Source organism: Polyodon spathula, chromosome 5 (assembly GCF_017654505.1).
Source record: "Polyodon spathula isolate WHYD16114869_AA chromosome 5, ASM1765450v1, whole genome shotgun sequence".
Lineage (NCBI taxonomy): Eukaryota > Metazoa > Chordata > Actinopteri > Acipenseriformes > Polyodontidae > Polyodon > Polyodon spathula.
Window position 1 is genome coordinate 35309223 of NC_054538.1, and position 20222 is coordinate 35329444.

General features: G+C 35.6%; 1 protein-coding gene across 6 annotated transcripts in view; it reads left to right on the forward strand.

Annotated features, from left to right (window-relative positions):
* LOC121315894 (ralBP1-associated Eps domain-containing protein 1-like) overlaps positions 1-20222 on the forward strand; it is a 32519-nt gene that overhangs the window by 2911 nt on the left and 9386 nt on the right. The window contains exons 2-13 of one of the 6 annotated variants that reach the window (XM_041250467.1): positions 2455-2578; positions 2773-2972; positions 3255-3411; positions 3949-4073; positions 6367-6529; positions 7598-7661; positions 10743-10897; positions 13737-13858; positions 16477-16557; positions 17165-17252; positions 17814-17915; positions 18906-18978. In XM_041250467.1, coding sequence (XP_041106401.1) covers positions 2455-2578; positions 2773-2972; positions 3255-3411; positions 3949-4073; positions 6367-6529; positions 7598-7661; positions 10743-10897; positions 13737-13858; positions 16477-16557; positions 17165-17252; positions 17814-17915; positions 18906-18978 — 1454 coding nt within the window. The remainder of the gene's footprint in view (positions 1-2454; positions 2579-2772; positions 2973-3254; positions 3412-3948; positions 4074-6366; positions 6530-7597; positions 7662-10742; positions 10898-13736; positions 13859-16476; positions 16558-17164; positions 17253-17813; positions 17916-18905; positions 18979-20222) is intronic. The other 5 variants (XM_041250468.1, XM_041250469.1, XM_041250470.1 and 2 more) reach the window with 5 other exon arrangements.

Here is a 20222-nt window from a genome sequence, read left to right on the forward strand (position 1 = left end):
TCCCCGACAATAAGAATAATAATGTGAACTTACAGTTAAGTACAGTACTGCAGAAAGGACAAGATTAGACAGAACAGTCTTAAATTTGTACGACTTTAAAATGCAGTGGTGCAATACACATTAAAACTCCTTTCATGTCTTCAGTGTATATAAATTGCTTATTTATATATACATTTCAGTGACAGTTGCTGTATTCCCCCTCAAAATACCAATGCTAAAAATGTGCACACAGTAGGTAGTTAATTATTAGTTTTGCTCAGATTCTTACACAAAAAAAAAATTGAAACTGTCAAGTAGCTATGACATGGTTCAAGTAGCAGCAGCCCCATGCATTATGAAATGAGTAAGAGAGATAACATAATGGTGAACAACGCACAATCTTGAAGTGCACTGATTTCTGTTTACATTTATTTTTGTGTAATACATTCTCACTACTTAGTTCTGCTTTTTAACTAGTAAAACATGTGCTTTCAGGAAATAGGTTAGAATGTGGATGTATAAAAATAGCATACTGTTTTTTTTTTTTCCTGTGTCCTGCAATGCACCATAACAAAACTATATCCTTTGCACTGTACATTTCAAGAACTGTGAAACTATGTAGTGTCTCAAATGTAAACCTGCCACTGACTGACTCACTGCGTGACCCAGAGCAAGTCCTGCAGATGAGATGTTAAATCAGTGTCCTATTCTAAGTGACTATGCATTTTATGCTCAGTTCACAGCCTACCTATGTACAGCACTTTGTGATGGTGGTCCACTATGAAAGGCGTTATATAAAAATAAAATTATATTGTTATTACAGCCAGCTGTTCATCATTGTGATGCAGAGCACTCTCCATTGCCTGACAGAAGTGTCTATTTCTATTTTTTTTTTTCAATGCCGAGTTGTTTGTACAGGTTTTGTAACAGAGGTTTGCAAACTGCAATTGCACAGTCGCTGCAGACTGAACAACTGCTTTGACCAGTATTGTTATTAAACTCCAGCCATGAGTAAATCTTCAGCCAGTTTGCCTGAAATGCTATCTTTGTTAACTATCACTTATTTGTGCTGTTGTATCGCTAAGGCTGTATCTAAGCCTCTAGTCTAATCTATGTTTTAGTAAGTGGTGTGTGACCGAGCTTAATAAAAAATACCTTGAATATTTTTTTTTTTGCCAAATTCTTTTGTGTTTTTTCATTATGAAAGTTTGTTTTTAAATTGGATTTTATTTTTGTAACAATTGTGTGTGAATCACTCAGAAAACATTGGTTTGTGTTTGTTTAAATTCAAATTTAATCAACATAATAGGCTCTCTGTATTTCTTTTTTGTTGTTTTACGAATGAGTATGAAATCACCCTGGTGCCCTTGGGTTGGATTTATGTTTTGCCTTTTTGCCCCATAGAACTGCCTTGATGCCCCTGAATCTTTACACCCAGCGAAGGCAACGTTGCCTTGCTCTTTATGATGTTAACTTCATGGCCTGCTGTCCTCATTTAAGTGTAATCTTAAATTAAAAAAAGACAAGCAAAAAAAAAACATTTATTTGTATTTTGACCTTGTAATGTGTTTAAAAAAAAAAAAAATTCTAGTTGATATTTCAGTGCAAAAAAGCTAAATTTGGTTTACTGTACCTTTCCACTGTTAAATTTCTTTAATAATTACTACGGTATGGATAACTTATGTCTTTGGGGTAACAAATCCTATTCCTTGATCCCTTGTATAGTCATTGTATAGTGATTTGATCATGTTTTGTAGATGTGCTTGTGAGAGATGCAGGATGATAAGAAAGGAAAAAATGCCTTAATGTGGTCTTTATCAATATTGCCGTCACAATTTAACATGCAGGTGTATGAGTAAATATAAAATCTCTGCATTATTAAAGACAGGTGCTTGGACTTATACCTGAAATGTAAGGAGTAACTGCATTTTTGGCATTAACAATTTTCCCTTTTTATTATTTGTGCATTTTTTTCTACATGGGACACATTAGGTGTAGGAAATTATTCTCCCATCACCCTTAAAACCAAAAAACCTGTCCCAAGGAGGATACATTTATAAATGTGAAGAGTTCCTGCCAAATACATAGGACTGGTTTGGACTTCATCTAATATGAAAGTAAAAGGGATGTGCTTATTTTTATCTGGTTTCATTTAGAGAAAAATGGGTAGACCTACTTATTGTGATTAAACTATTTTGATTTGTTTTATTTGAAGAGTGCTTGCAGTGCTATTTACTAAAGTATTTATTCATAAGGTGAAAAACCATAAAATAATATAATTTATTAAGCAGTTAGTGTGTGTTTGTAGAAAACCAAAATGAGCAACAGAAAATTCATAGTGATCGGTAGCCTAAATGTTGTTAGTTGTTTAATTTTTAGTACTAATGTACTAATAAGATGTAATAATACATCTTTTGAAGGTCTTTAGAAAATATTTTAAATTCTGCAATAACATTTCAAGTGTTTGTCTTTCAGATTACAGAACTTTGTGGAGCAAAAAGACTGGGCTATTTTGGGCGTAGCCAGTTCTACATTGCTTTAAAACTTGTAGCTGTAGCACAGTCTGGACTGCCGCTGCGGGTAGAAAGCCTGAACACAGGTGAGTGCCATTACCTTTATTCTGCAAGGGATGATGCAGCGTAATGGGAATTGTTCCATAATATATGGAAAAGCATTGACTTAGTTCTTACAGTAGGTGTTGAAATTCTGTAATCCATGTTTGACCCATGTGCATGTTTTTTTGATAAAACATACCATTTATTTAGGATAACAGGTTTTTTTTTTTCTTAACAGTGAAGGACCTCCCTCTGCCTAGACTTGTAGTGGCAAAAAATGAACAAGAATCTAGACACACAACAATGTACTCTTCAGATTCTGAAAATCAAGGCACATACTCAGGGGTCATTCCTCCACCTCCTGGCAGAATACCAGTCAAGAAGGTCACTGGAAGTCATGAAGTGATTCAACCTCGTGCACCTACAGCAGAACTACAGGTAATGGATAGATACATGTTGTGCTCTCTTAAAAATATTAACACATCAGTCATCAATAGACTATTCTCCTAAACCGAATAAAAAGCAAGTCCACCTGCCATGCCCTCAAAAATGCAGCATGCCACCGTTCTATTTCATTTGCTTGCTTAGAGTCAAAAACATTAAAGTATATTGACAAAAAATATAATATTTCCCAGTATTGCTTTGATGCTGTTTTCCATCAGATTTACCCTGCCCTCTAATTATTTAAGTTGAATGTTCCATCCTTCTGTCTTTCCGCAGCCTGATTCCACATCTCCAGTTGTCTCCCCACACCAGTCTCCTCCAACCTCTCCCCACTCCTGGACAAAGCACGGACGGCATCCCAGTGGAGGAAATTCGGAAAGGCCGCCTGCAGCCACTGGGACAGTCTGGACACCCTTCAGAGAAGCACAATCAGGTATATAAGTTAGCTTTATTGTTCTGCATATATGTAGAAGTAAGGCTGGTTTTGTGTTCTGCTGTAAGCCAGTGGCTGTAGTGACTTCCATTGAAATTAGTTTATATGTGGTATAGTGTGTTTTTTTTTTGTTTGTTTTTTTTAAACAAATTAAGTTATTTGATTTAATCACCATGCACTTATTTTGGTAACCCCCCCCCCCTCAAAAAAAAAAAAAAAGCAAGATTTGGTGGCAACTATTGCATTATTTATTTAAGGTTTCATTGTATGTTCCTTTTTTGTAGGGAAATCATTTTCCGTGTGCATTTAATCTTCACTATACTGCCCTATAGTAAATCCAAACAGTATAGAAATTACAAATTACAGCAGTGATATTTTAGGACATTTCAATCATATTAAAAAGCTATTGATTTTGTTTGGAAAAAAAAAAATCATCCTTAATATTGCTGCTATATGTCACTTTTAAATTCAGGATGTGTTTGAATAATGGCAGTGTGTTGTCTAATATTTCCTTTTCCATTTGCTCTCCTCTGGAAGGACAAGTCACAAGTGATGGGATGTGGCCCACCCACTCTCCTTCTCCTCTTCAAGAAAGCTGGGTCAGTTTTACAGATACTCCCCCTTCCAGCACACTTCCAACAATGCATCCTGCATCACTCCAGGTAGTGCAGCACATGGTTCAGCAGACTTATTAGCTTTTTTAAATAATGGCTAAAAAGTCTTGAGCAGTTGCATTATCTGTAGTTTATTCGTAGTTAGGTTTCCAAAACCAGTAGTGCCACCGTTCTATATCAGTCTATATCATTTGTTAACATTCACCTATGTTTGCTTGGAAGTTTAGAATTTGCTTACATAATTAATATCATTGTACGCTGAACTGATAGGTAGCTTTATTTTAGTAATATTAGATCACTGGACATTTTAACTACCACTTCCTAAAAAAAAAAAAAAAAAAGAAGAAGTTAGGGTTATCTTCGGTTCATATAAACAAGATATCGAGTTTGACTCGGATCAGATGATACAGACTGCACACTGATTGATTATGCTTTCCTGTTACGAAACAACCCCTATTTTTTAGACACTGCAAGAGCTTGTAACTCTGGCACCATTTTTTTGTATTGAACATTTTAATGCTATAGTGCTGCTTTGGATGTTAATTTATTAAGGAAGACAAGCATTGAATTGACAACAGAACTGGTAGAAGACACAGATTTTGTTGTCCATCCATCAGAGGTCCAAAGCACCTTTGACCATTGTTCTATAGTCCCATTTCTGTGTTCTTGTGCATAGTTTAGCCTTTTAGTCTTGTTCCCATATGTATTCTTACTGCAACACATCCTTTAAGTCCTGATTTCAACAGTGACTTCCTTTCATTTGATGGACAACATCTCTGCTTTCTGTCAGTTATGTTGTAAAGTCAGCACTTTCTATTCCTTAAGGAAATTATCGGATAGCTGCAAATACTAGTGTTCTAAAGTATTTTTCATATTTTTTCCAAAAAAAAAAAAAAAAAAGATATCACATTGTGTCAGGTAGGATGGTTCTTATCTTTATATACTGAGTGTACAAAACATTAGGAACACCTTCCTAATATTGAGTTGCACCCCCTTTGCCCTCAGAATAGCCTCAATTCATCGGGGCAAGGTGTCGAAAGCGTTCCACAGGGATGCTGGCCCATGTTGACTCCAGTGCTTTCCACAGTTGTGTCAAGTTGGCTGGTAGTGGATCTATACTCCGAATAGCTCGTTCCATCTCATCTCACAGATGCTCAATTGGATTGAGATCTGGTGACTGGGCAGTCCACTGCAGTAAGCTGAATTCACTGTCATGTTCGTGGAACCATTCCTGGACAATCCTAACCTTGTGGCATGAGGCATTATCCTTCTGGAAAAATCAATTAGCAGATGGATACACTGCTACCATGATGCACCTGATTGGCAGTGATGTTCAGATATGCTGTGGCATTCAAACTTTGCTCCACTTTTATCAAGGGGCCCAATGTGTGCCATGAAAACATACCCCACAATCATCACACCATCACCAGCCTGCAATATTGACATGCGGCATGATGGATGCATGTACACATGTGGTTTTCTTCATACCCTAGTCCTCCCATCAGCGTGAAACAGCAGGAACCGGGTTTCATCAGACCAGGCAATGTTTTTCTAATCCTCCAGTGTTTTCGTTCCTTAACCCACTGCAACCGCAGTTTCTTGTGTTTTCCTGAAAGAAGTGGAACTCTGTTAGATCGTCGGCTGCCATACCCCATTCGTGTCAAGGTACGACGACTTGTGCATTCTTTTATGGGTCTTTCGGGACCAGTGTTGTACGGGACTGTCAGTTCATTAACTGTAGCCTGTCTGTTGCACAATTCGTGTCAGCCTCCTTCGGCCTCTTTCATTAATGAGCCGTTTTCGACCACTGTACTGCTATTGCCTGGAGATCCTTTGGGTGGTGGACCATCCTTGATACACACGGGAAACTGTTAAACGTGAAAAACCCAGCAACGTTGCAGTTCTTGACACACTCAAACCGGTGCGCCTGGTACCTACTACCATACCCTGTTCAAAGGCACTTAAACCTTTTGTCTTGCCCATTTACACTCTGAATGGCACACGTACACAATCCATGTCTCAATTGTGTCAAGGCTTAAAAATCCTTCTTTAACCAGTCTCCCCTTGATTGAAGTGGATTTAACAGGTTACATCAATAAGGGATCATAGCTTTCACCTGGGTTCACCTCGTCTGTATTTCATGGAAGGAGCAGGTTCCTAATGTTTTGTACACTCAATGTCTGTGTGTGTGTGTGTGTGTGTAAAAAAAAATATATATATATATATATATATATATATATATATATATATATATATATATATATATATATATATATATATATATATATATATAATATATTATATATATTTATTTAATAAATATTTCTATACAACTATTTAGGAGAGCACAACAGTACGAACTGTGGCCTCTGCTGCAACAGGAAATGAAATCCGAAGGCAATCTAGTAGTTACGATGATCCATGGAAGATCACTGATGAACAAAGACAGTATTATATTAACCAGTTTAAAACCATTCAGCCAGATTTAAATGGTTTCATTCCAGGTAAGTAAACATGCCTGCAAGAGAATTGTCATCTTTATACTTTTGTATGTATCTAGAGAACCAGTTGTGATACAACTTGTTAAGGATACAGCTGTCCCAGTTCTTTAGCACACATAATTAAGAGTATTTGAATATGACGATATTTTGAGGTGCCCTGTGGCTGTATTTCACATTTGCATTTTTGCATGTATCTAGAGAAACACGTATTCCATTGTGATAAAAATATTGTCTTGGACATTCTTTAGCTGAAGTTATTAAGAATATGGATATAGCTGTACGTAGGTCTTTATCGCATTCCTTCAAATTTTTAAGATGCCCTTTTTAAACCAAAAAATGACCGTGTCTTAAATTCAAATACAGTACAGTGATGCGTGTATTAAAATCGCCAACAAAAGATGACTGCCAGAGTACACAAACAGCAACGTAACTGACTGGCAGTTGAAGGGTTCCATAGTAGTTATCATGCAGAACGGACTCTCTTCTTTTCGATGTAAACAAAGCAAGCTTTCGCCCAGCGACCGTCTGTGTAGTGGCCTCGAAATGGAGCTGCTGCGTTCTTAAACAGGCGTTCCCCGGGCACATCCCCCAGCCAGTCGGGACAGCACACAGCAGCAGCGTAGCTAAACCAGCAACAGGGTCCTCCCTGCCACAAAGCGTCATTAGCTTCCTGAGGAATTCAAAGAGGAACTTTTACAATTTCAGTGTTTTGTTAGTAGGCTCAGTTCTAATCAGACCCCGCTTTTTTACTTGCCAAGCAATACCACAGTTAAGAAAAAGGGAGAAAAACATGTGCAAGTAATTGCAACCGGAAATGTGAAGCAGTGCATAACTGTAATGCTCTGTGTGACAGCAGATGGTTGTAAACTGCTTCCATATGTCGTTTTCTTATACAAGTAAATGCATTTTTATTTAATTTTTCATTTTTTCCTCAAGTTGAGGGTAGGAAATTTGGGCAGTGTCTTAAATTCGGAGGAATACTATATATACTTTTTCATGAGCTTTACATTTTTAATTTATAGCTGTGGCTAGGAATGAATGTCACTTTTATTTATTTGTTCATCTCACCAGGATCTGCAGCAAAAGAATTCTTTACAAAATCAAAACTTCCTATTCTTGAGCTTTCTCATATTTGGTAAGTATGATAAGTTAATAATTTTAACCAGTCTCAGTATATGCTATTAAAAATCTGTTTACAACCACTACTTAATAGACTGCCAAATTTAGTTTAAGGGAGCTGATACGAGTTTGTGAACTTGCCTGCTTTCCTGCCTCACCTACTACTGCTAATATCCAAATAAGCTAGTAACATCAAGTTTTCAGTGTTGCAGACATCCTTCACTTTTACCTGCGGCCGCCACGCTTTGAGATATTGCCTTCGTACTCGGGACACAGGTGTATTCTGTGGTTCTCTGGTCTAAGTCTGATCGTGGGTTTCATACAAAAAAAAAGCCATCCTGACAGTTTGTTTAGCAAAGTTGCCACCAGCACAGTGCCAAAGCCTTATCTCAGAAACTATTTGAAGTGGTGACTTCATATTTACAGGGTTATATAAACCCTTCAGGTTAAATGTGTTGCTGGCCATGAAATTGACTTCTGCCATAATATGACTACATATATGGTGACATTTAAGCACCTTTTTTATTATTATTATTATTTAAAGTTGGAACTGAAACTACAAAAGAGAAAATATTGTGAATATTAAAAGTTCATAGGAATTATTTTCTGTTGTGCAAGGTTATACTTCAAATTTGTTAATAAATATTCAGAAACTATCGATTTTCTCTTTTCTGCGTTTATAAAAAGTTGGTAAATCCATTTTATAAAAGCTGTGCCTCGTACCTAACAACGCACCCAGCAGTGACAGTATCCACGATAACCCATGCCCTCTCATGCCTTATTGCCTTATTATTACTGTATGTGATCGTCTCTGTATAATCCTGTATAAAAAGGAAACGTAAGAAATATCTTGCTAATTAATTTCATACATGATAGCTGTTACTTTTTTTTGTAAATTGCAGGTTATTAAATAGGTTGCAGTTAAAGCTGAATTACATAGTTTAAGATAAATAGTTACTGTAAAAAAAACGTTGTTTATTTTCTAGCCGTGTTTTGGGAGCCCTAAAAAGGGGACTGCAACTAATACAGCAATAATATACCAATGAGATTACTACAGCCATGGCTATGGCTCACACAAGCTTAACTGTCAACAACCCGATTTTTTTTTTTTTTCAGGATCTGTGGCATTTGGGTCATGTTGCTAGGTATTCTAACCGTTTTGATGGAAACACAGTAGAGTTTCTATTAGCATTTTAACTAAAAACAGAGACCACTTTAAAATGATTAATGGAATAATGTTGCAAACAAGGGTTATTTCGAAACTAAACGTGTGTTTTTCTTTATCAGTGTTGAACATGTAGGAAGAAAAAAAAAAGTATTTTTAAACACAAAAAAGATGTTTCAAAAAGTGGGGGAGCAACTTTTACGTTCGTGCGACCTATACATTTTTACGGTAATACAATGATTTTTACTAATAAGTATTTTTAGTTTAACTGTACGCCATTTCATGTGTGAGAACAACAACCTAGACAGTCAATTATAAATTTTGGACTTTTTCTGTTCAAACACATTTTTATAACCAAGTAATTCAGCAAGATGTATTTATTTCACTTTTGTGAGTCAAATAAACAAATTGTTGAATTGATTCACCCTAAACTGAATGAATCAAACAAATCGAGTGAGTAAAAAGAATCGAACTACAGATCACTAGATTTCAAGCCAGTAAAAAAGAGGTTTATAGCATGCCTTTCAGTGGTTGAAGCCTGGTTCCCATACTCACTAATAAATGACCACTTTATGCGTGCACTAAAACTAACGCTAAAATTTTAGTAAATATCATGTGACTACAGCTCATCTCATTATTCTGAGCTGGGTGCTCATTTAAGTACAACAGCATGCATTAGTATAATCACAAATTCATTCCGATTACCATAGTGTGAAGCACTGAATTTAGTGCAGACCTGGTTACAAGCCTGTTTCTTTAACCACTGGACCACACAGCCTCCTATAGAAGCATGTTTTGTTCCTCCATAATTATTTGTTTAACACAATTAACTGTATTATTTTGACAAATCAAAGTCATACCATTGTTAAACCCATTATGACAAGTTTATATGAATTTGTCAGACTGTATCAATATTATTCACTTTACATTTTGGGGTTAAAATATTTACTTTGAAGCTATTCTCTGAATATGTGATCAAATTAACTTCCAAATACTTAGAATGCCATAGGCTTCCAATATCCTAAACTAGTTTTGAAATCAGATTCCTCCTAAATATAAAAATTACACACCCAGCTAAATCCAGGATACTAACTTTAAGTTCTATTACCAGTGCGGTCAGGAAATTAACTCTTTCACTGCCGCATTGCTTTAAACTCTGGCCATATCACATAGACCACATGCATTAACATATGGTCTTTATAGTTGGGATCTCTCTATAAAGTCCTTTACAGCTCACCATTAAATGTTTGAATGCCACATTTTCACATTTCTATTGTACTTCATGTTTACAAACCTGGTATGACGTGCCCCTTTGATTATACTCCAGGGGATGCTTTGTTTTTGCGTTTTTGTAAACGGTGCAAAGCAGGGGTATACTATGTATTTAAAAATTCATTGTACTACACAGTTAGATCAGTAGTACTAAATTCTTACATTAATCTCCAAAGCCCCTGATACCTTAGGACAAGCTCTTGCTTGTTTTGGCAGAAAACTTAGTGCTGTTGACTTAAAACAACCTCTGACATTATATGGCTGTCATGTAAATTATGGATTTCACAGGTGATTAAGAAAAAACACTTTTGATTGGCATCACATTTGTATCTTTGCTATATTTTATGTGGTTTGGTTCATGGTTAGATAAAGGAAGTGTTTGACCAGGAGGAATACTTCTATGAAGTTTACCAACATATACTGTATTATTAAGCTTAACTGTTATGTTAGAATGCCGTGCAATTTGAGAAAATAGATTGGGTACTGTACGCAATTGTGCTGTAATTTACTTGTAACAAATACTAGTGGCCTTCGTGCTTATTTTAAGTAGCTTTGGTGCCATTGATTCAGGTAATATTAGCATGTTAAAACTAGGCTATACTTTCTATTTTCTATTGTGTTTTTAAGAGATTGCATTAATGTTTGTACTGTGTATTTCAGGGAGCTTTCTGACTTTGATAAAGATGGTGCATTAACGCTGGACGAGTTCTGTGCTGCATTTCATCTTGTAGTAGCCAGAAAGAATGGTTTTGACCTACCAGAAAAGCTGCCAGAAAGCCTCATGCCAAAACTTATCGATCTTGATGACTCTGCAGGTAAAAGTATTTTTTTACTGGTTTGGGTTAACATATTATTAATAAAAGCATACAGGATTCAGTATTCCATATGATAGGACATTTTTGCTAATATTAAATTTGGCAGATTTGGCACCTTGGTGAATTTTGACAGTTTTTGAATTGCTGTTTTTCACTTAGAATGTTTACAAAGAAATGCCACACATTTTTGCATTTATACTTTTAATTTAAACACGCAAATACATGTTTACTTAATTCTGTCTGCTAAAACGGTATCCCATTTACGGTAACTTGTTATAGCACAACAGATGTCACTGCGGCAACTTGGAGAACAACAAAGGCGGCCTTCCAAAAAATGTTACAATATTTTTTGTTCTATATGGCCCTTCATTTTAAGGTACCGGTAATTGGAAAGGATTATTAACTGCAGTAACTTTAACGAAGTGGAAGATACAAGCCAGGTATGAAACCATCCAAAATATTTAAGCTCAATGATGAACATTTCCCTGAGATACACCCCCTTTTGTAAGGGGGTGGGGGTAGTCATATTTGAAACGCATCTCATTTTGGAGTGATTTTGAGGATCGAAAAATGATGTTTAGATATTTTATTTATGTTCAGTCGCCCTATGAATGCTTCTGTACAGATAGCCAGGTAGGTCTTCTGTAGAATTCATGCAAAATAAGTACTATAACTTTAGTATTTCTGTGTTGCTGGGGGCCTTAAAATTGTCCAATTGTCAAATTCCTGAGTGATTTTTAACTGCATGTTCCTTATAAAGTAGAAGAGATACCACTTTCAAATTGCTTAGGTGTGCTCATAATTTAACTGCCTTTCTATATATAGCTCTGCTACTGTCTACCTACTTTACTGTCTGATTTAATGACAAAAATGCTTCAGGATGAAAGTATCAAAAATGGCCCCATCTTTGAAGGGCGGAAACCCCTTGTGGGACACAAGTTAACAAACTGACCTTTGGTGGGCTTATAATGAGGATTTGAAGAACTTGTGGTAAAATAATTTACCTGTCTCCTTCACAGTTCAATAAATGTACAAACAATGAACAACACGCATTGTTTTGGGTTCTGTTGTACAATATCAGCAAATAGTTTGAGATTAAACCAAGATAAACCATTAAACGTGTATAAATAAATAAATCCATAAAACTAAAACCATAAAATGTGTATAATCTTTATTAGCAAGTGATTTGTCATAGGGCTGCATAGGTACTGTTGACGTACCTCTTCTTACGCTTCTTCTTTGTTGTAGATTCTTGCAATTAAGGCCCCCAGCAACACAAAAATACTAAAGCGTTGGTACTTATTTTGCATGAATTCTACAGAAGGCCTATCTGTATAGAATGATTTATAGGGCTACTGGCATTCTAAATATAATTTTTAGATCTTCAAAATCACTCAAATGAGACTCGTTTCAAGTGTGACCTTAAATATTTGGACTGGTTTCATACCTGAACTTCCACTACACAAAATATAACAAAATCTAAATCTTGAGGTGGAAAGCTCTGGTTGAGTTGACATAGAATGACCCATTTGCTAACTCAGATTTAAAACGTAGCTATGGATCACTAATATAACACAGTGGAATGATCACAGTGTCATTTAGTAATTGTAGGACAGTATGTAACAATAAAGCCAAAAGGAAATGCTTTAAATTTGCTTCAAAATCATTTTAAACTTGTTAACACACTAGCAAGCGCTGGCAAAATTTTATATGGTGCAGAACTAATTTATTTTAACACATTGTTTATGGATACCTGCATGGTGGGTGTCTTAATAGTAATATTTACAACGTATCGGCAATAGCAATTCAAAGCACCCTTGTGTTGCAGACTTTCTAAGTAAACAATTTTGGCTGTTAATTAACACCTTGTGAAAAAATAACACAAATGCTTAAGATAAAGAACAGTCCTACAGGTACCACAGTATCAGGCGCAGTTTACACTGACTCTTGAGTTTCTGATCATGTCATAAATTCCTGATTTTGTTTTTGTTTTGTTTTTTTTAATCCATTGATAGAAATGTCTGGTTTTATTTTAAATGTTTTCAAGCAAATTGGCTTCATCACCGCCATTCTCATATCTACTTTGACACCTGCCATATTCTTTCCCTCGCCCAGCACTTCTTAAACCTGTGCTGCATACCAGACTGTCAGAGGGCGGGATCACTCACTGTATGCAATCTTCTGATTGGTGGAAGTATTATTGGCAATCCAATCAAAACCACCAAGATAGCCAAAATTTCTCATTATAGAGTATATCGTTGTGGTGTTACAGGAAATTGGTAGACTGTGGGGAGAAAAAAAATAGCTCTTGCTTTTACTGCACATGCGCACATTTCTGAAATTAAAAGGAGGGTTAACGCCAGTTGGCATTTTCTATCTGAACTTTAATCGTTGAACATCGGCTTATTTTTTTTATTGGTTACCATAAAATATAGCAAACTGTTTTAAACTTTAAAAAAATGGTCAGAATCTGTGTTGTATTTAGAATATTATTGTAATTTATTTAGTGCTTAAATATAATTTAATCAAATAGAATAGCACAGAATGGAATTTGATCCTGTAACACACTCTGAATGTTAACCATGTATTTCATGGGAGGACAACAGATGTGTCATAAACTGGAAATTCCCATAGTGTTTGTATGTAAGGTAGAAGATTTACAGTAAATCCTGGCCTTGAAATCACAGCAGAATATTGTTGTTAGTGATTGGTACGGCAGATTGTTGAGAAGCAAACCCATTTCTGCATGCTATTTGGTTAAGCATTGACAATGAATAAACAAAGCATGTTCCATGAATAACAAATGTATTTATAGATGTATTTTCCACTTGTCTTTTAGAAGTTGTTGACCAGAGTGCTGAAGTGGGCTATTCAAGCTCCCCAGTAGACGCACCCCCCAGTAAATCACCGTCCATGCCGTCATTAAATCAGACTTGGCCTGAGCTAAACCAGAGCAATGAGGTTTGAGATTTTAGTTTGTTGTTTGTTTTGACGTATTATTTAATATCACAAAAAGTAACACACTTTTTGCAGAGACACCTCGCATAGAATAGGTCCATTTAAAACTACGAGCACCTCCATTCTGTAAAGGCCAACAAAGACTTTCACTATTGTTGAGGTTCAATATAGGGCGTTTCAGAATATGATCTGTTTCCTGTACTGTATTACTTTTGGATATATGCATTTGAAAAGCATAGGAGCTATATGTCAAAATTATTTCTAGTTATCAATGCGAAAAGTAGAGGCTAAGTGGGAAAAGGTTATTAAAAGGAAGCTACATTGACAAAATGTAAAACCAAATTACTGTATTATTAATTCCAGCATGTTTGCACTAGAAACCAATAAATATAACAAGTGCCTGGATGCATGGCTGCTGTTTGCATTGTTCTTGCATCTGAAATGCATGGTTTGCAGGTCCATGTACTAATATTTAATGGGTTTTTTCAGTTTCAAAAATGAAATTTAAGTTCTGTTGTTAATACAAAAATGTGTACAAGCTTGTGGTGCATATTCCCAGAATATGATATTAGTACCTGAACATGTATTAGAAATGTAACTGGACTAATTAAGGGCAAACTGCAGTGTCTTGAGAAAGTATGCAGACATACTTAACTTTATGACCACTGAACTAGGTGACCGGGGTTAGGTGGCGCCTGGACTGGATTAGGCTGAAAGGACAGTTGAATTATGTACAGATAATTCACAACTGTAACAAGACGACATAAAGTATCAAAGTCCAGCAAAAAAGAACATTAAAATATCAAAGGTCTGTGAGTTTTAAAGAGGCAGGATACACAAATGACCTCATGAAAGTGTCTACTTAGTAGAGTGAAAAGACTAAATATCCAAGCAAAACTAAACATTTTGCACTCCATTTTTCGGTCACATTGGTAAACGAAGCTGCAACTCCGGGACTGCCTGACAGCAGGACCCAAGAAGAGAAAGCAAGCTGCAAGGGAGTCAAAGACCAAATGCGACAAGATTGACACCCAGCTGGAGGACTGCCGTAAAACAGCGACTGGATCTTCTGTGTTGCTAAGTTACAGTATCCAAAAAGAAACTGTGCCCTGCTACCTGCGTAGCTAAAGATTGAGTGAAGAGGACAGAGCAGGCAGGCGCTGTTGTGGATCCTGTTGGAGGATTGAAGACTTTTGCAGCTGTTTGTTGATCCTAATCGGGGATTGAAGACTTTGTTGCTGAATTTCTGATTTTTATCAGGATTGAAGACTTTGTTGCTGAGAGGAGAGCTTTTTTACTGGACACTGTAACAGATTGGGTTTCCAAACTAGCCAACCAAAAGTCCAACCATCAAGGAACCGTTGAGTGTAACTCCAGTTGCATTTTCCCATTATGAAACTAAATTGATTAATTGTAACACATTCACATAGAATTTAACTATTAAATATTTAGTTTGAACGCTTGGTGTGTGAAATAACTTTGTGAAACTTGATGAAGTAGCTAAGTAATCTACCTCATGTTGTTGTATGAAGAAATTATTTTAAAAGTAAACTTGCTGTATCCTTAATCTAATATACCATTAATAAGTTTAATCTGATATATTCTAGGATTGTCTGCACCATTTCAGTTTAGGGGGTGCGTGTTAGTCACTAGATATGGTCTCAGCCTGCTGCTGCTGGGTGTGCTGGTGGTGTTTTATTTCACTTCCCCTGCTAGTTGTTTGACTGCAGAGTGAGAGCTTTGGCTTGTGTTTTTTGCTTAGAAGTAAGATTTACTTCCTGATTTTTCTGATTGTTGTTTAAATATTTGTGTACTTAATAAAATACTACTATTGATTAAACATTCCTTGTGTGTAGTGTGTAAGTGTGTTCCTAGTAAATCCTCAATCTTGTAACGCATCAATTAAATATTTGTATGAAGAACTAATCAACCCAGATAAACTCTCAAATGATCAATTACAGAATTGTTCTTACAGAGTATCGAGAATGCCATGTTCCTACTCTTTGTTATTGTCACAATGTTATGTACTTACTAGGTTTTTAAATAAGCCTTCATTCTGACAAGTTTTAATTGTCATTCTGAAATCACACAAGCAGGTTCTAGTCTGCGTCATGTTTTGGTGATGGTTTGTAAGTGTTCCTTTTTGCTAATTTATCAAGCAATAAATCAATTTGTATCAAGCATAAATATAATATAAAATATTTCAATTTTTTTATATCGCTATATAATTATAATATATATTTCAGTTATTTACCTTTTTTCATCAGCTGCTGATATAAGTGAAATTGAAGATTTACTAGAAGTTCGCTTTCAGAGCAATTTTGCGATTTAGGATGATACTTGCAGCATAATGCCTGTACTGTTGTTATGATGTAATGTATCATAGGTTTTATGTTCTCTGAATTTGTTTCTTATTTTTAATTACTAACAAAGTTCTGCTATAAACCCCTTTTCCCCACTTTACTAATAGTACATTTTGAAAACTGCATTTTTGTTTGTTTGCGTGGTGGTTTTTTTTTTTTTTTTTTAATATTAATTTTGTATTGGACCTCAATCTTATCTGATGAGCTTTTCTGTAATTTGTGATCCCATGCTGATTTGTCTCTGCTCTGTCTGTTCAGCAGTGGGAGACTTTTAGTGAACGCTCTTCAAGCTCACAAACTCTGACCCAATTTGATTCTAACATTGCACCAGCTGATCCTGTAAGTCAATCACTTAGTCTGCCTGTAAAGTATTAATTATTTTATTAACCATAGATTTCTCCACTATAATTCTCTCTAAAATGCATGGGCTTATGGTAATATGCTTCTGTGGTGGTGTCAAACATGATCTTGCTTGCTTTTTGCCGCTTAAGTTAGTGAATCAAACAGTGCTCCTAGTGATCTGTGCTTGATTATTTAGTCATGACCGATTTTTTAAAAAATCACGAGAAATTACACAAACAGGAAAAAGTTAGGTAGAATCCATTAGGTTTTTATAAAATTATAAAAAACATATACACATTATATAATATATATATATATATATATATATATATTATATATATATACACATAATATATATATTTTAGATACCACAAAAATCTTAAAATTATCATAAATTTAACTAAAATACATTACTGGAAATATATTCTTTTTATCTTTATGCAACGCTGTTTGTGATGGTATTTAAGGCATCTGACTTTTTTTTTAATGACACATTCTTGTGAAATCTTTAAATAGTAAAAACAATGAAATATGCTTGTCAAAATAAAAAGCTTTTTATTTGTGCACGATCAAAGGAAAAACTGTGAAATGTGTTTTCTTACAGGACACAGCAATTGTTCATCCTGTTCCCATTCGAATGACTCCCAGTAAAATTCATATGCAGGAGATGGAGCTGAAACGAACTGCTAGCGGTAAAGAAAAAAAGTTTAAATGTCATGGTTGACAGGCACTATACAGGAATTCTCGAAGGGAGTGACCTACATAGGGTGATTCAGAAGTCACTGAACAAATAGGACAAACACATCTGAATCTCAGAAGTCACTGTCTAACTTCTGTGCTTATCCATCAATAAATGTATTAATATAATTTGTCTGGACTTTTGAATTGCCCTGTATGTTCTCATACCACATTTGTTCCCAAATATGTTTAGGTGCCCATCAGAAATGTAATTTAATTATATTCCAGGTCAAATGTATGTCTAAGCCTAAGCCTTACAAACCTTTTCACATAACGAAAATAAATAAAAGTAAAAAAAATAAATAAAAAAAATTCTGAGATGATGGTTTTAAATATAGGATAACCCAGGCAACAGGTGGCAGCTCTGTAATATCCAATTTCAGAATATAAAGTGAATACAGTATACTCAAAATATGAACTTAATACTATTCTTAGTAACACTTGTACAATGTAGAAGGTTTTATTGGTATAATATGTGTAAATGGTGATACTTCTTTTTTCTTTATTTTGTGTAGATCATGCGCATCCTACTAGTCCTTTACTTGCAAACTCTCCTGAACTTTGTGAAGAAAATAAACTAATAACCCCAATACAATTTGTAGCTGGTAACACTGTAGGTAAGTAGCAATGGAATTTCTGGGTCTACAGAACTAAAATTGAACTATTTATCAATATAAAGCTCTTGATGGGAAGCTTTTCTACTGCCTTATATTAACTTACACTATTTTGTATTGGCACATGTAGGAAAACAAACATCTTATAATGCCAACAACAACAACAAAAAAAACCTTAGAAATTATCATTAAAATATGTTGTGTTGTCACTGTTCTTTTAAGGACAATATCCCACTTAGAAATTTAAGTTTCCTGTTAAAACAGAATATCTTCAATAATAGTGAAATGCATACAGGCGATCCTCGACTTACAACGCTTCAACTTAAGACACACGGCATTTCCGACTCTCTTGCATTATTACCCTGCTTCGACTTTATGACATCGATACGGCATTTACGACACGGCGAGACGTGAGCCATGTGTCACGTGCACATGCTCGGCATCCGAACTGCAGTACTTGTAGTCGTCCTGACTTAGTCTAGCGTTTTTTGGTGTTTTTTTTTTCTTTTTTTAATTTATTTGCCGTTAACAATGTCTGATAAGAGCAATTTACTCAAAACGAAACCTAAGCTGTGAACTCTGTCACATGATGAGGGGTTTAACTTCAGGCGATCGTATTTCCTACTAGGAATACCGCATATACACACACTGAATACGTCTTTGAAAAGCCCTGAGTCTACTTTTAAACAAGCCAGGTAGGTGTCTCAGTAATATGTGCGTAATCACCGGGCTGAGTGTAAAGAGTTAAAAATAAATTTTCATGAATACAATATAAAGAGTCATTTTTGTAAAACTATCTGGCTGAAGAGTCAGGAACGTAACCCCAATTTGTAACGTTGTTCCTATTGGAAAATGTGCTTCGACTTACGACGCTTGACTTACAACGCGACTTTCAGGAACCAGTTGTGTTGTAAGTGCGAGGACTGCCTGTACCTCATTAAGCTGGTAATTGAGACATTGTATTGAGTATGATACTTATTTTATTTATTTTAGTAGATGGCTACAGTAGTTCGGATTCATACACATCAGATCCAGAACAGATTGGAAGTGCAATTACGCGGCAAAGGTTGGATATTATTTTGTTGTTGTACAATTAATTTAATATCTTGTACTTTCTTGCAGTAAAAAAGAGGTCGGAGTATTATATGTGATTTGTTAAAAGTGAATCTGTTGAAGCCTGTTCATATTTTACAGGTTTTTTCAAATCTTTTTAAAAAAAGAAGATAATTCCTCTAGAGGAAAATATACTTGAACTTTGACCCATTCGACTCCTTGAGACCATCACTTTCAATTCAAACACAAAATGTCTCGTTTTCAATCACTCGACAACACCCACGGTACTGAAATGTTCATTTAATGATCAACAAAATGGGAATAATATATTAATAATACTAGCATCACAAGGGTATCCATGTATTATAAAAAAAAGAATAGATGGGCCTCTTAAGGTTTCTGTGACAGTTTATAAATTACTCAACCTTCGGTCTCGTAATTCATGACGTCACAGAAACCCTAGATGGAATTATTTTCCTGTAACTCACTGCCACAGAGACAGCTGTAGTGGATGACGTCAGACCAGAAACAGGAACCAGGAAATAAACAACAGAGAGGTGGAATTAGGTGGAGCTGAGCGGTTGGTTTCGCTCAGCATTTAATGAATGAACAGAACAGTAAATGAAAAGGTTGTAGCAAACAAAAAACACAGGCACGGCACTTTTGCCAAATTAAAGAGACAAACAAAACGGACTACACAGACAAACACGGTGAGCTGATATTTTAACTATTATTATTATTATTATAACCTCCGTCTCCAATCCCGTTCTCCACTCACCCAACACACAACCCCGAGTGAGTGAAAACATGCTGCTTTTATGCAGCTGTTCTGAGACTCGATTGCTAATCAATCATTCAATTGGAGTCGCGGTACAACTGCACGTGAATTAATAAAGTGCAATTTGCATAATTACATTTTATGCACGTGAATGTGCAATCCTCGTGCCTAAATACAAATGTACATTTTAAACCACTTGTGTTACACAGACCCGTTTTATATCCCATGTACCAATGACTATACAGCAACATTAACACACAACATACAACACAAAATACACACAGGGGCGGGCACTTTGTCACACTCACTCACTGAGGACTCGCTAGTCCCTTATATATATATATATGTATACCAATATTAATATATATATACATGCAATAATATATTGGTTACCCTCATTTCAAACTGATGCTCCAGCAGCGTGCCGAACTGAAATTATATGTTACAGCCACACTTCATTATATTCCATGATCCAGTTG